General features: G+C 35.5%; 1 protein-coding gene across 11 annotated transcripts in view; it reads right to left on the reverse strand.

The window, feature by feature from the left end:
* Window positions 1-15115, reverse strand: part of EYA1 (EYA transcriptional coactivator and phosphatase 1) — an 85244-nt gene that overhangs the window by 33540 nt on the left and 36589 nt on the right. For 6 of the 11 annotated variants that reach the window (XM_015855755.2, XM_015855763.2, XM_015855756.2 and 3 more), the window contains 3 exons: window positions 8900-9042; window positions 7590-7673; window positions 1265-1354 (listed from right to left, as the gene is read on the reverse strand). In XM_015855755.2, coding sequence (XP_015711241.1) covers window positions 1265-1354; window positions 7590-7673; window positions 8900-9042 — 317 coding nt within the window. The remainder of the gene's footprint in view (window positions 1-1264; window positions 1355-7589; window positions 7674-8899; window positions 9043-15115) is intronic. The other 5 variants (XM_015855765.2, XM_032442755.1, XM_032442754.1 and 2 more) reach the window with 1 other exon arrangement.

The following is a 15115-nucleotide window of genomic DNA, read 5'->3' on the forward strand; positions in this document are numbered from 1 at the left end:
AGCTACCTCAGTGAAAGAAAACAATACTTGGAAATTTAAAGAAATCATCTATTTTATCACAAGTATAAAAATAAATACTCCACTAGGGAATGGAAGAAGAAATAAAGCACATTTAAATAATTTCATGACATTGAAAGATGCCAAATCATCTGTGAGTGGTTTCTTTTTAGATGAAAAGAAATCAAAATATAGGACAGATGTTGGACAAACCACATTTGAGGTCTATCACACACTGGCATTTTTCAAATGATTTTGGCTCATCTATTAAATAAGGTGTATTTTGCTTGATTTTGAAAAGGGAAACATCAGGAAATATTTAAAGGCCAATTGCTGCCAATTAACTTTGATCAGCAAATGTTGCATTTGAATCTTTTAGATTCTTTTGCTTGTCTGGAATAACACACTATTCTAAAATCTAGCAAAACAACAACTTGATGATTAATGTGTGTTGGCAGCCCCACCACAAGCTTGCTTAACAGTTGGATTTTAAATAAACAGCTGTCTTCATTATGATGGGAAAGAAATCTGACTGTTTTCATGTTTTCTTCTTATTAAAATATGATCAGAAATTGCTTTTTCCCTTTTAAGACGAAGAAGCCAGGCACTATGGTGACAGTCTCTTTCAGCAGTTTGGATAGTTTCAGAGCAGCTTCACAAGACCTGCCAAACCAGAGTCTACACAGTCTGAAAAAGCCCTTGGCATGCTGACACCAACTCCTCACAGCATACCACAAAGGAGTGGCATGAGCAGCAGAGAAACCCTAGCACATAACAAATGGACCTGCCACTGTGAAAGACTGAAAACTCAGAGTGATAGGCCACTGAGATGGACAATATATACAACATGAATGATTTCCCTTGGGTTTGAGGTAATCCTTTCCCACAGTAGGATATAAGTGAGAAATCTTTACCCAGTCGTTAACTGTTTATAGAAGCTGAAGTTTAATATTTAATGATCTATGTAGCCTATTGCATTCTAGTATTTATAGAAGCTTTCTGTGCATCCACTTGTCTACTGTGGTCATAAAAACAAAAACTTGTGAGGAAAGAAAAAGCACATAGTACTTCAACTACTGCAACTTTTGAATGTCAGCATGTTTAGTGTACATAGCTTCATTAATTTCAATGACTAATCTGTGCAGATTTCTCTAAATGTTTCCATACTAAAACTCTGAAGCCAAAAATAATTGCCCAGCCACCTAATAACAAGCAAAAACAGACAAATGTTAACAAACCTCTGTGTTTTAAAATAACGAACACTTACTTCTAAATCATTAAAGAATAGATGCGTGTCTGCCAAATTGAAAATCATCTCTTCCATTCGAAGTCCAAGAGACACTGAGGTGGGTGGATCCTTGAAGAAGAAATTAAGAGTGCATTGTCAATACCATGCATAACATGGTACATGCTACATCCTACAAAGAAGAATACAAATGACAAGAACTGTTTTTCAAGAAAGATTGTCCAATGCATGAATTGTAATATCCACATGTTTGCTTTCATTTAAGCTACTATTTAATCCCATAGCCAGGATTAAAGTAATCCTCAAAATATGTCTTTAACGTGACTGATGCCATGGTCCTGCAGTAAGAATTCTGATGCCACACTTGTGTCCACACACCCTTATGTCACCCTTGCACATCCACTCATGGACTCGTGCTGGATTCCACCAGTAGCAAATGCTACAGACTTTGCAACCACTTACAAGCTTTATAACTGAGGACACAATAATGCTATCGTTATTGAAAATAGACACTGGTCACAAATGAGAGGGTTTGGTTCTTGGAATACCTAACTTTAAAGCAGATCACCATTAAGATTTTATTTACAAATGGCAGTTTTATTTAAAACCACTCCTTGATTCTCCACAAAAGCATACCCTGATTATGCTCTCTGTTGGGCCCACCCACACTGAGTGAACAAATCTATTGTTTGTTATTAATACATAACACACTTTAACTTCTCTACTGAAATTACCATAACAACTTATTCCTTACTGAGCTAATAAACTCAAAAAGCATGTTCAGCACTGTGGTTATCAAATACATTACAGATGTTTGTCTTGTTTTGATTCTTTTTTTTGGTATGTTTTATGTATTTTCAATCTGAAAAAAAAAAAAAAAAAAAGTGGAGAAGAAAGTCTAATACATGTATTTGATATACAATTTCTCATTTATAATGCCAGGTATGACCAACCACACAAAAGCACAAGTTTGAAAGAACATATATTTTCTCACAGCGCCTTCTATTACCAATATTAGTTTGTTAGGAATTGTATTTTAAATAAAACTGCAGAAGTGACAGCACATACTTTACTTAAAATAAGTTAATGTTCTAAAACTGATGACAACCCAGAGTTAATACCAAAAGATGTGGTCCCTACTTTCTTTTTCCACCTCTCAATCAAATTAATAGATGTTTCAACACGATCTCTGAACTTTCAAACATTTTTCTGTAACTGCTGGTCAAAAGGTAAAATGTGTCAGTGGCAAACAGTTGGAAAAGAATGGCAATCTGGCAGCCTTCTTGCCTTCTGGATAAAACAAAACTCAACTAAAACTAACCCAGCAGAAAGAAAAAGAAATGAGTCTTTGGAAAGGAGCATTTAGAAACTAAGTTGTATGGAATACACAAAACTTTGCTTATTTTACTTCTGGAGGCAGGTTTGGAAAACAGGTGAAGTTCTCTCCTTAGACAGGCTTGAGCCTACTTTCACCTCTCATTCCCGCCTATCTTTAAGCCTAGCTACAACACTGCCTTCACAGCTCCTCAGCTCCTTTTTAAACCAAAGAAGTATTTCTGTTCTACCTGAGCACTACCAGAAGTCTCACCACAGAATGCTTTGCTGTAGTTAACAGAAGGACTTTTAGCAGATGCAGGACTAAGGGTCTAGCATGCAAATGAAGATTGCTAACTACATCTTGATTGTCAAGTGATAAGGGTTTACAATTAAACCCATTTGGAGCTTCCATTCAGAAAAAAGGGGCACAATTTTGAAAAGCAGGATGCATTGGCAGACACAGCATACAGTTAATTTAAAAATAAAAAAGGCTGTGAATAATGTCTTTTGGTTTTAATTTATGTGTGACTTAAACATTTATACTGGTTTTTCCTTACACATTTGAGTCTGAAAAGAATGACTTGGTAAAAATATAACTCAGAAGTGTTTCAAACTGGTGGGCAAAACAGAATATGGATTTCTTTAAAGTAATATTAAAAGAAAGTCATTTACTAGGTTAATTTAATTAGGAGAAAAACATAAGAAAATCATTGGCACGTACTGAAAATGTCAGATTACATACAGTAAAAACAAAGAGAAGAAACAAAACAGGTTTCTTTTCAAAGAAGCCCTAATTCCTTGATTAAACAAAATCTTGTTCTATAGAAAGTCCCACATAGCACAGAAACCGAGTTAAGCTGCAGCCCTATGTACCCACATATTTAACAGATGCAAAAGCCTTATCTACGTTAGGGTTTTAAATGTCTGCGTAGTTATAATCTTGCAGCCGTTCTAGCAAAAAGCACAAAAGCTCTGGTTTAAGGCTCCGCAGTAGATTAAATGCTGATGCCAGTCATTAAAGTGATGGCTGAAAACTTTTTAAAAAGACAAGGCCAGAATAAGGCTTTAAAAAAAAATCTCATACCAAGCCTTCTTTTGCAATCTTAAGCCACTAATTGCAAACTAATTATTCTGAGATGTCACACAATGAGCAGGAAGGCTAACAATCTGTTCTTATTTATCAGGATTTGCAGGTTCAGTCTGAGTGTCTTTTCAGGTATGGTCAAAATCAGGTACAAATCTCTGGGGGAGGTACAGTTTAGCTAAAGAAAAGAAATACCAACGTCAAGCTGCTTAAGCAGGCCTCTTGTTTTTGAATACTGGTATTGGAGCCAAAACATTGTCTGTATGTCATTTCTAAATTCTACCCACTTGATTTCTTTGTTTTGTGGAGAAACAAGAAGCTGAAAAACAGGAAAGTTCACTTTAGGTACAAGGCTTATTTTCCACTTAAGCCTACAGGTCACAAATGAAGGGTTAAGTGAAACCAGGCTTTGCTTTCCTCTACCTCTAAAACATAACAAACCATATTAAAATAACTTATAATTTAAAGGAAAAAAAAATATTTCTAAGCATCCGAGTATACAGGCTTTCATAGAAAATAGAAATGTAAAGACCACAGTAGACTGGTGCATGTACAAAGATGTATTTCCACCTGATTCAAGACACTAAAGAAGGGTTCCAAATTCTTTCCAATTTCAAAAATTCAGTTGTCATCTGACTCAAAAGTAAGTGTTTGCAGGTCAATGTCAGTCAAAGTAACTGATAACCTGACATTTGATCAACACGTCTTTTTCAAAAGCAAATGGAAATGTATATATATATTAATTTTTTTTCCTTTTCTCATTTTCCCCTCCTCTTTCTGGATATACAGTTCATTTCCTCTACTAGTTTCATACATTTTTAGTGAAATCCACAACATTCAAATCCTTAAGTAAAAAAGTAACAGTGTCTACCATACTTGCACAAGCTGCAAAACAAGAGTATTATATTGTTTCAGTGCTGCAGAACATGAGTAAGGAGAAAGTAGAGCACAACAGCAGCACAAAGAGAACAGGTAATAAAAAGAGATGAATAAGTGTGAATATACAGAAAAGGGTGGCATAAGCAAGAAGTTATGAGGAATGAGGAAGAGAATAAGGAAAAGAAAACCTATCCCTTCAGCAAAAGGACTGCTCATCATTCATAGTCATTCACCATGAAACTCACTCAAGCATTATGAGAAGAGCTGAATGCCAAGTTGCCAAATCGTCTATTTAATTAAGACATTTTTGTTCGTTTGAAGTTCCAGCTTTTGTATTTTAATGATTATGTGAGCAGCTTAGATTTAATTTTTAAAAGAACATTTCTAGTTCTAACCACAGTGAAGAAACACATTAGGGGTGAAGTTAAGTAGCTCAAAAAGCAGTTGTAAACAACAGAATATCCCCCAGCATTCTGATTTTAAAGCGCAGAAATCAATAGGAAACACTCTTTTAAAACTGTACACCTCTCACTGCTGTAAATAACTCTAAAATTCTTCCATGGCAGTTAATGGAAAAGGAAAGTTGTAACATGAATGAAACATTGTGAAAACAAAACAATAATAGCACACCTGCCCAACTGTCTCTAGAAGCCAAGGGTGTGCACGCTGCAACTATTTACCAAAACATTCTAATATTTATGCACAGTGCATAATGCATTAATTCTTAGCATAAACACTAATGCTACCATCCCTCTTAACGTCAAGTATTGTGCTTTGTTGTTTCTTTTTTTTTAATTAGAGATGATGCCCTGTGTCTCTTCGTTATGTGCTTGCATGTGCTACAGTATAGCAAAGTATAACAAAAAAACTCAGTCATCATTTAGTGATATCTATTTTGCTGCATTCCATGCAACCAGAGGCAGCCAAGCAAAAGCCAGATCTCAAGAAAACAATGTTAACAATGATGGAACCACCATCAGGAGACAGCCACCTCGTTGCAGCATGAGAATCTACATCTCTTAGGAGCTTGAATACCATCCACTTTCCTCAGCCTCAAGCAAACCACACACACATCACACACATACAAAAAAAAAAAAAAAACCAACAAAAAAAACCCCAAGGTGTTTATATTTGGGCCCCAATTATAAAAAACACTGTAGGAAACTAGAAACAGAAGAAATATACTCACAGAAGTACTTATCAGCAACAACTAATCAGTGTTTTTTTCCATCAGAAATCTGCTCTCCAAAAGTAAGTGGTGAGATTCTGCTGATATTGAACTTTTTTATTGTGAACACTAGGGTTTGTTGTCCTGACACATATTTGGTGATTTTGTAGTATGAAATTGTAATGCTTAAGAAATCAAGGCTGTTGAATATCTTTACTTTTTGTATACATAATGAAAACAACTATAGTCCTCAAGCACGTAGGTTGCTATTACACAAAACACTTCTGAAAATATACCACACCACATTGTCCTACTTTTGGCTAGGATAGAGTTAATGTTTTTCATGGTAGCTGGTATAATGCTGTGTTTTTGGATTTAGGAGAAAAACAGCGCTGGTAACACAGCAGTGTTTTAGTTGTTGAGCAACATGAAAGCAAAGACTTTCCAGCTTCTCACACAGCTCTGCCAGATAGGAGTCTGGGTGCACACAAGAAACCCGTAGGCAATGAAACCAGAAGAGCTGACCCAGACTGGCCAAAGGCATATCCATGATACATATTCCATGAGATACATTTCTCATGATCCATTGACAATATTGTGTCATGCTGAACAGTAAAACTCAAGGGGCTGGCTGAGGGAGCTGCCACTGCCTGAAAACTCTTTGCGTATCCATCAACAGGTAGTGAGCAACAGCACTGCGCTTCACTTGTTTTGTATGTGAGTGTGTGTGTGCATACATAGGTATGTTATTATTACTTATTATTGACATTCCTTCCTTTTCTGCCCTATTAGACCATCTTCATCTCAACCAAATCTTTCTACCATTTTCCAATTCTCTCCCTCATAACCACTGGGAGGGAGTAAGCCTACGGCTGTGTGGTGCTCAGCTGGGTTAAACCACAACACACTTCAACATGCCAGGTAAGTTATGCAGAAATGTTTCTTTAGATTTTTATGACACAAAGCCATTAGGAGGAATGCAGAACCTTAGCCAGGCACGATCTGAACTGAAGCAGAAGCTTCACCCTTCCCTCAACAGGCTGTATCATAAAACCTTTTAGTGATGAATATAAGCTTTATGAGAAGACAACGTGATTACATGAAGTCAGACAGAACTATCTGGATATTCAATATGTGAAATATTTTTGAAGATTAACAAAAAAACCCACACATTTTAGTTATATTTCACTTGAGGTGAGAATGAGAGGACATAAACACAGATTTTTGCACAAGCTGAGCCATTAACTTTCAAATACAATTCTGACAAAGTTTGATCTCACAAGGGCATTCCAATCGTAAATTGTTCTTATTCACCTAGGGCAGCATTTCTCTTCTGAGAATTACCTAGGAAAACCACAGTCTGCCTGCATAACCATAAGTTCAGTTATGATTTATAGCCTGTGCATAATAGAAAGATTTGACTCATAACCAGACTTTCAAAAACATCAATCAAATCCCAGATTAAAAAAATGTGAGGTAAAAAAGTTTAGATTATTACAGCCATATATATCCAGAACTGTACTTCCTCTTGCCTTCTCAGTACAGAAGTACTGCTGATTGCTGAAGAATAAAACATTATTTTAGTGCTCAGTCCTGGAAGTTCTTCACTGGCTGAGAAGAGCTAAATATTTGCAGATTTTGATGCTATCAACAGGTATCACACACCTTATATTAACAAAGAACATCAAGTGGTCAAAGTATCACTCCCAGTGCTGTTTAATTATTTAATGACTCATACACAAAGAATGGGCATCTGAAAGAGCTTTACTCCTCGAATGTTTATGACTTGAAACATGGTAGTGGTTAGTCTCTGGAAAATAATGTTTTTGTTTTTCTTATGTATCAAACATAAAACAATAAATATTACTGAAAATCCCCACCAGTTTCTTGACACTCACCCTTCCGTATCTGTTAGCATAGGACCCTGTAAGCAAGGAATGGAAAATGATGATTGTCTCATCCAAATCCCAAATGAATACTCTCTGTAAAAAGAGAATCAAATCAATGTGTTCCTCTGTGAAGACGATACTTGAAATGGAAAGTTTAAATTTGAATCGGTAAGTGCACAAACGACAAAACTGTATCAAAATGGTTATACATTAGAGCCATAGCTTCCTTGCAATTTCTTTTCAGAACTTTTTTTTCCCAGAAGACGGTAATACAATCTGTTAGCTTTTTACTACAATTGCTATTATAACAAATTATTCTATTAGAATAAAATGACAGTTATCGTCCAATATACAGAGAAAATGAGATTGTACAATATATTATTTTAAAGCCAGATGTAAGACAGAACCTGAAAGAAATTAAGAGAAGCCTCTCAGAATTAAATATTCTGCATTTTAAATCCATATTTCTGCAAGTCTTTATACATTTGCTCTTGACAATAATGTCTAAAACCAAACAAAACTAGTAAATTGTTGAAAAGCGGTTAAATCCTCTCAGCCTATTTTTAAAAGAATTGATTTGTCCAAAGGATTAAAACTGTTTCTTTAGATTTTGCCTGTGTAAGAAGGTATGGTGTCAGTAAATAATTATTTACCTTGCAGATAGAAAAAAAAAAAAAGTGTTTTGAATTTCTCCTCTGACCACTAATAAAATGACTGTAATGAAAAATAAAGTGTTCAAATATACATATTTTAAATCCTGGTAGGATTGTATTTCCCATGATAACTACTGGGCTAAACTTTCAGAAAGGAAAAGTAATGCAGCATGGAAACTCATAGCTGTGATGAGTCATTAGAGATGTGCTCTCAACAGAAAGCACAAACCACTGAGAAAAATACGGACATAGCAGGAGAGAATAAAAACTGTTATTGCGCCTGAAGTGTCTCCTGCCCAAAGGGAAACCATACTTCAGTTTGGGAAAAGCTTTTTTTCTTCCTGTTCTCTCTTTTTTTTTTTTTTCTTTTTCTTTTTCTTTCTTTTATTCTTTTTTTTTTTTTCTTTTTTTTCCTTAAGGAGAAAGAAAATGCTGTTATTTTCCTGAGAAATTAGGTGCTCTTCACAAAGAAAGTTCTTCAGTATAAAAGATCCAAGATCTTCAACAAAAAAGACGATCATTATAAAACAAAGAAAAAAACATACAAAAAAGAAAAAAAAAGGGGCTCAAATGCAGTTTTATTTTCCATTTGTAAATGATATTTCTCTCAGCGAAATAATTATAAAGAGAAGCTATGACATGTCAAAAACATCTAGCACAATATACCTCTAGGTCAGAATCAGGTGGTGGTGAAGGATTGTTGTTTCTTCTGCCACGTCCACGTGATTTCCCATCTGAACTACGACGCAATCTATCTGAATCTGAATCTTTTATGGGCGTTGATGGACTGTGAATTGTACTGTACTCTGCTGTAGTAAAGAAATAACATTTTTACTTTTCAGTTTAAATCCAAAACATCCAAATTTCTTTCTAGATACGACATTGAAAACAGGATCTTTTCTAAAGAGTTCTAACTAAAATAATTAAAACTACAATGACAAATGGTAATATGAATGCATAATTTAATTAATTCAATCGAGTATGGGTTACATACAATAACAGAGATGTAGGTATCTATTTTAGATAATAAAAAAAATCAAAACAATCTTCATTGCTTCAAATCATAGAGAAGATCATATGACTTCGTAGAAAAGATCACACTCTAAAAGAAAACTTGCATCTTTACATTGATTTTATCCTAATGTTTTAAGATAATCATCATGGTGACCAGTAGACATTTTACTTTTTGATGACTACATTTGTGCCTGATTAATGCAACTCCTTCTTACTGTAACACGTAACTTTATTATTTTCTTAGGTTAAGTTCTATAGTTGAAGATCTTTTAAATATGCATCAACTATGGAGATGAAATTTGAAGTATTTTTCAAAGGCGTACTCTCAATGGGTATCTTCAAGCAAAGTACTGTACACCAAATACTACATATCAGTAAAATATTCACTGCTCTATAGTAGGCAAAAATAGAGAAAAGAAAGATGATTTACTTATGTACGAAGAAAATATGCCAGTTGGAAGATGTTTTCCTACCTCCAACTTTAACAGTGCACTGCTTAAATACTGAGAGCAAATATTCACCTCAAATTGTGACACACCCTTATGAAGTTTTTACATCTCTTTTCAAGACTTCTTTCTGCAGCCTTAAGTTCACACAGAAAATCTATTATTTTTTTCCTATAGATAAAATAAAATCTTTTTCCTTAATGGCAGCCAGAATTTTCAACATAGGATATCTTTATCAGCTTTATTTCTCAGTTAGCATTGACTACTCTTCACAGAGTTCAAGAGATGTGTATATTTTTATCAATATTAATTTACTTTTTAATCAGCCTAGGTCATGGCATTCCAGTTCAAACAGACAGGTATAATTCTCACACAAGTGATCCTTTTTCCTAAAAAAAAAACATCCTGTTGAGGTCAAAGGTTAGATTAAGGAAGAAACTCTGGACATCTGTGTAACAGCACATACTCACAATTACTCAAAATAATTGTTGCTTGTGCTCAATTTAAAGAATAAAGTCTTGAAGTCCTCAAATTCAGCCTTTAAATCTACACATAACTAAAATTCATATATATTATGTATTTTATACTATACTCTTAGCTGAATATCTCAATCTATACTAAACAAAGCAGAATAGCAAGTTACTATGCAACATAAAACAAAGAGTCTTCAAAAGAAACAATCTACCCAAACCAGTGATTCTGTGTGTACCAAACAACAAGAAAAGGCAACATAGCTATATCAGACCAGATAATGAAAAGACAGAAAATGGAACTTGGAATATGATGCACATTCCAGTAATTTATTTCTGCCATGATAACGTGCTCTCCACAATTATTTAGATTAATACATTGAATACTGATTGCTCTTTCACAGGCTGTTCTAAAATATAAGAAATAAAAATAATTCAACTAATTTCAACCTTTTAAATATAAATGAGTCATCTCCTAGGCATTATTTTACTGGGTTATAGCTCACTTAAATGCTCTTGTGCATTGTTTTCTTTTGTTTTTATTTTTTCTTAAGATTTTTGATAACAAACAGACCAGAATTCATTCAGCAGGTAGACTGGCCAACTAAGCTCTAAATATCTGCTCTAAAATTCAACCTGGGGATCCCAAGGTTGGCTGGGCACCCAGTAGCCTGCCCTCCTTGAACCTCCTGTACCAGCATTGGTGTAAGCAGAGAAGTGCCTCTCTTGTTGTTCTCACAGATCTCTCCAGGCAACCTACTCTGCTGCTTTGACAGCCATAGCATTAGAAACAACTCATAAAACTTCAGCATTTCTTTACAGCATTTTAAGTTCAATCCGTGAAAAAGGAGGAAAAAACCATGTTCCTCAATGAATTTGTGTATTTGATATCTGTTCTCACTTCCTCTTAGTTCTAATGATTATCTCAGAGAAAAATAATCAGACCCTCTATCCAAGGTCCTACTATCTCTCCAGTATGGATGCAGTAATCCAGAGCAAAGTAGATAAAAGCTTCCCTTGCATGCTATCTTTCCATGGACACCACTCAGCAGGGGAAAGTTTACATTTGCAGCAGTATTTTCTTTTAATGTTAATTTCACCATCCCCAGATCATCTCTGGTGGAAGAAGTGGCACCTAGCTCACGTTACTCAAAGATCTGGCCAAACACTGCACATAAACTGCTAATATACCGTTAGCACTCCACTTTACTGCTAATAACCAGAGCTCCTGCTCCTGCTTAGGGGACAGCCACAGAGGCTATTCTGCTTCAGCAGCATGACAGATGGCAGCAATCAATGGGTGAAAACGTGACAGTGTGTGAGAGAAACTTGTCCATGTATGTAAAGGGAAACCACAGCATGTATTCTTTGGATTAAGGCTGCTCGACCACATGTGTGACTGGGTTACCAGCTCACTGGCCAATGGTCACTCTCAGGTTCCCATAAGGAAAGTCAATTAAAGAATCCAGTAACCAACTGAACTTTGAGCCTCTAAGAGCCCAAGCCCTGACAAATTCTAGAGCAAGAAAAACAACAGCGGCTGAGGGTACTCTGTGTACCACTAATATGTGGAGTACTGAGAGTGGTCTGCAGGGAAAGGTAGAGCCTGGAAGGAGCTGCCAACATTCCCCATCCCACATTTGTGCAGTTCATCATTCCTGCCTAAATGTATACCTCACACCTGCTCCTATTCAGATCACATCTCCATTTTTTGAGTTCTCACCCTGTCTCCAGAGAACTCACAGCCCCTCTCAGCATGGTGTCTTCTACATATTTAATAGGCAAACACATTCTGTTCCGTCATTTAAAAGATTAATGAAAATGCGGTCTGGTACTGGGCCCAAGACAGACACTGAGGAATGCTGCTGTAGCCATCATTCTATTTTAAAGCAAACTCTAACTGGCTTCTCTCCTGACATGGTTTCCTAAACAGCTTTATCTAATTCTGTTGTAATGTTGGCTAGATTGTTTTATTCCAGTTTGCTTATAAGATTGTTAAGTGAAAAGGTGTAATTGTTCAGGTAGTAAAAGCCTGGCTGAATTCAAGCTGTATAACCACATGTCACTGTTATGTCCATTATTCTATGTTCCCGGATATGAGTGTTTAATTTGTTCTGCCTTAGTTGAATTCATAGTAGCATACTGTAGAATTAGCTAAGGGAAATTACTATGTTCATAAAGCACTGAATTTAATTTTATCCTGTTCTTGAGCACCACAAACACAGGGAAGTGCTGGAAGAAAACCAGCCCCCTACAGAGCCATGAGAGGAAAAAGGAGAAATGATCAGCTCTTTCCTGCTTGTCCCACTACTCAGAGTACAAGATCACCAAAGGAAGCTGGCAGAAGCCAGGTTAAGCAAAAGAAAGGGGAGATCAGATCACAGGAAGGAGACCTGTAGCACCATTTCCCCAAAAATGCTTGGCTCCCAAAGGATTACAAGGGTTCAAGAGGAACCTGGAGATGTCCTTGGAAGAAAAATGCTGAGGGATGTGATGGCCATATCCTCATTATCAGGTACAACCACTGGGTTTGTGGGACCAAACAAATAGTGGCAACAACCCCAAGGACTCATAGTCTGTTTCTGAGAGGTCATTACAGGCCAGGTCCAGCCTGGCCTGGTATCCTGAGCACCCTTGTTAGAAGCTGGATGAATCAGATGATGGAGGACACCTTAGAGGTTACTTTTGGCTGATGGGGCTCTGGGACAGCTCTGCTGAGACAAATCGTTTCACTTCCAAACAGACTTCTGTAGTCAGTAAGAAAAACATTTAAAATCCAGATTCTACAAATGAATATCCCCTTTTTTAATTCATACAAAAGCTACACAAAACTGTGAAAAACATGCTTTCACTGTTCTACCTAAAATACGTGAACCATCCTATTATAGCAGACCTCCCCCTGGACCACGAGGCAACATATTATTGCAATGTGACATGAAATGTCATAAACATATACTTGTGTTACACATCACTGCATGTAGTTTTGATGGTTATATATCATACAGGAATATTTTCCATCACATCATTAATTAGATTACTTCTGAATAGACAACAGAGCAACATAGATGATATTTACAACACTATATTTTGTGCTTCCTATTTTTTATAGAAATCCTCCCTAGGTAATTGTTGTATTTTCTTACTATCAATTTAACCACATAGGAGTAATATCAAATGATAAATATAAGGAAAACTATCTGTCCCAGAAATAAAAAAAATAAAATATTTATCTAAGTAAATCTCACTGTAGTTTGTGTAGGTAGACTTGATGACAAAAGCATTGCAAATTTCAGTTTCCCTACTAAAGAGTATGTAAAAATGAGAAAATTCAAATCACCAAAGTAATCCTATCTTATATCACAATGCAAATTACACTGATGAGATGGACTTAGAATTGCTCATATAATCAAATGCCTCTGCAAGTACATGCAAGTATCTTCTGTTTTAACTGTGCCGAGATTTCCTCCAATTTTCATATTTAATTTTGAGTAAAAATCTTAAGTTCTCAGTCCAGTATTATTTCAGCTTCTGCACAACAACAAAACTTAAACATATTTATACTTTCGCAAAAATAAAGCTAAACACAAGATCTATAAGCACCACAAAACTTCTTCCTCTGCAGCTCTGAACATAAAATTGGAGCAGGATTAAACGCTGCAGTGGAATCACAAAGGTATTTAGAGATTCTTTTTCTGTATAGAAAAATATGACTACTACATGAGTTCTAAGTAAAAGTACTCAGTACTGCAAGACATACTGTAATGCCTGCTGACAGGATTATGGAAGGAATCTTTAGTGCCATTTTGACCAAAAGCCATTATCTTATCTACCTGGAAAATAAATCTGCAATCTGTCTATTGAGGACTATCAGCATGCAATTTTAAACTTGACAGAAGACCTAAATAACCTTTGGAAAAAAGCTGTTAGAAGTATAGGCAAAAAGGCCTATTTATTTTGACATTTGACTGACCTTTTCATTACTAATAATAATGACAAAAATATCTTAACAGCAGTATACAGCATATACAACATCACATAATATGTATAACAGTAGACATCATGTACGATTATGAATGACAACAACTTTCATAACACCACCTGAAGCATAGATGATTTTTTTTTCCCCTCCAAATTTCAGTACTGAAGGAAAAAATAAAAGTAGCAGTAGTCACATAATGGGCAGGCAGTACCTCTCTCCAGTACAGGCATTTCTTCCTCACTCATTATTTACGGTTTCAAACAACTTGAAGAAATTACTTTTAATCCTACTAAAAGTATCCTATTTATCTATTAAAATATACATATTGCAAGGTTCATCAGTTCTGAGTCTCAACAATGCAATATGGGAGTTAAAAATTGAACACTCTCAATGCAAGTAACAGGAGAATAACCAATATCAGAAAAGCAAAAGCAGTATTGTACCTTACTATTCATTAATGTATTCTGTCTTCAGACAAGTTTCATTGCTTCCTTCCTATATGGACTCTAGATTTACTCTTCCCTTTTATTTATGAAAAAGAGCAAATGTTTAAACACCAGTTACACACTGTTAGCTTAGCATTGGATATTCCTGCACTGGTATTGATGAAAAGTTGCCTATAAAGTCTCTTAGCTCAGTTTCATTTTACAATCTTTAATTTATTGTTATGAAACTTAGTAAGGGGAAACTCTAAAGGTAGCTTTCTCTTTTGCAATGCTAAATGTGATACCGTGTTCGAGGAAAAAGCAGCCTAGTTTTTAAGAGCAAAATGGTGACCCACGACTGAGAACAATTTTTGTTGGCCAGCATAGACCTTGTGGTTTTTTAATCTGTATTGTGAAGTACATGAGTAATTTGAAAAAAAGAAATCTTCCAGTAATATTTTAAACAGACTTACTGCAGAAAGTAAAAAAAACAAAACAACAAACTGAAAGAGATCAAATCTCAAGAAGAGCGCAACTCAGAGAAATAT

The sequence above is a fragment of the Coturnix japonica genome, chromosome 2 (genome assembly GCF_001577835.2).
Source record: "Coturnix japonica isolate 7356 chromosome 2, Coturnix japonica 2.1, whole genome shotgun sequence".
NCBI lineage: Eukaryota > Metazoa > Chordata > Aves > Galliformes > Phasianidae > Coturnix > Coturnix japonica.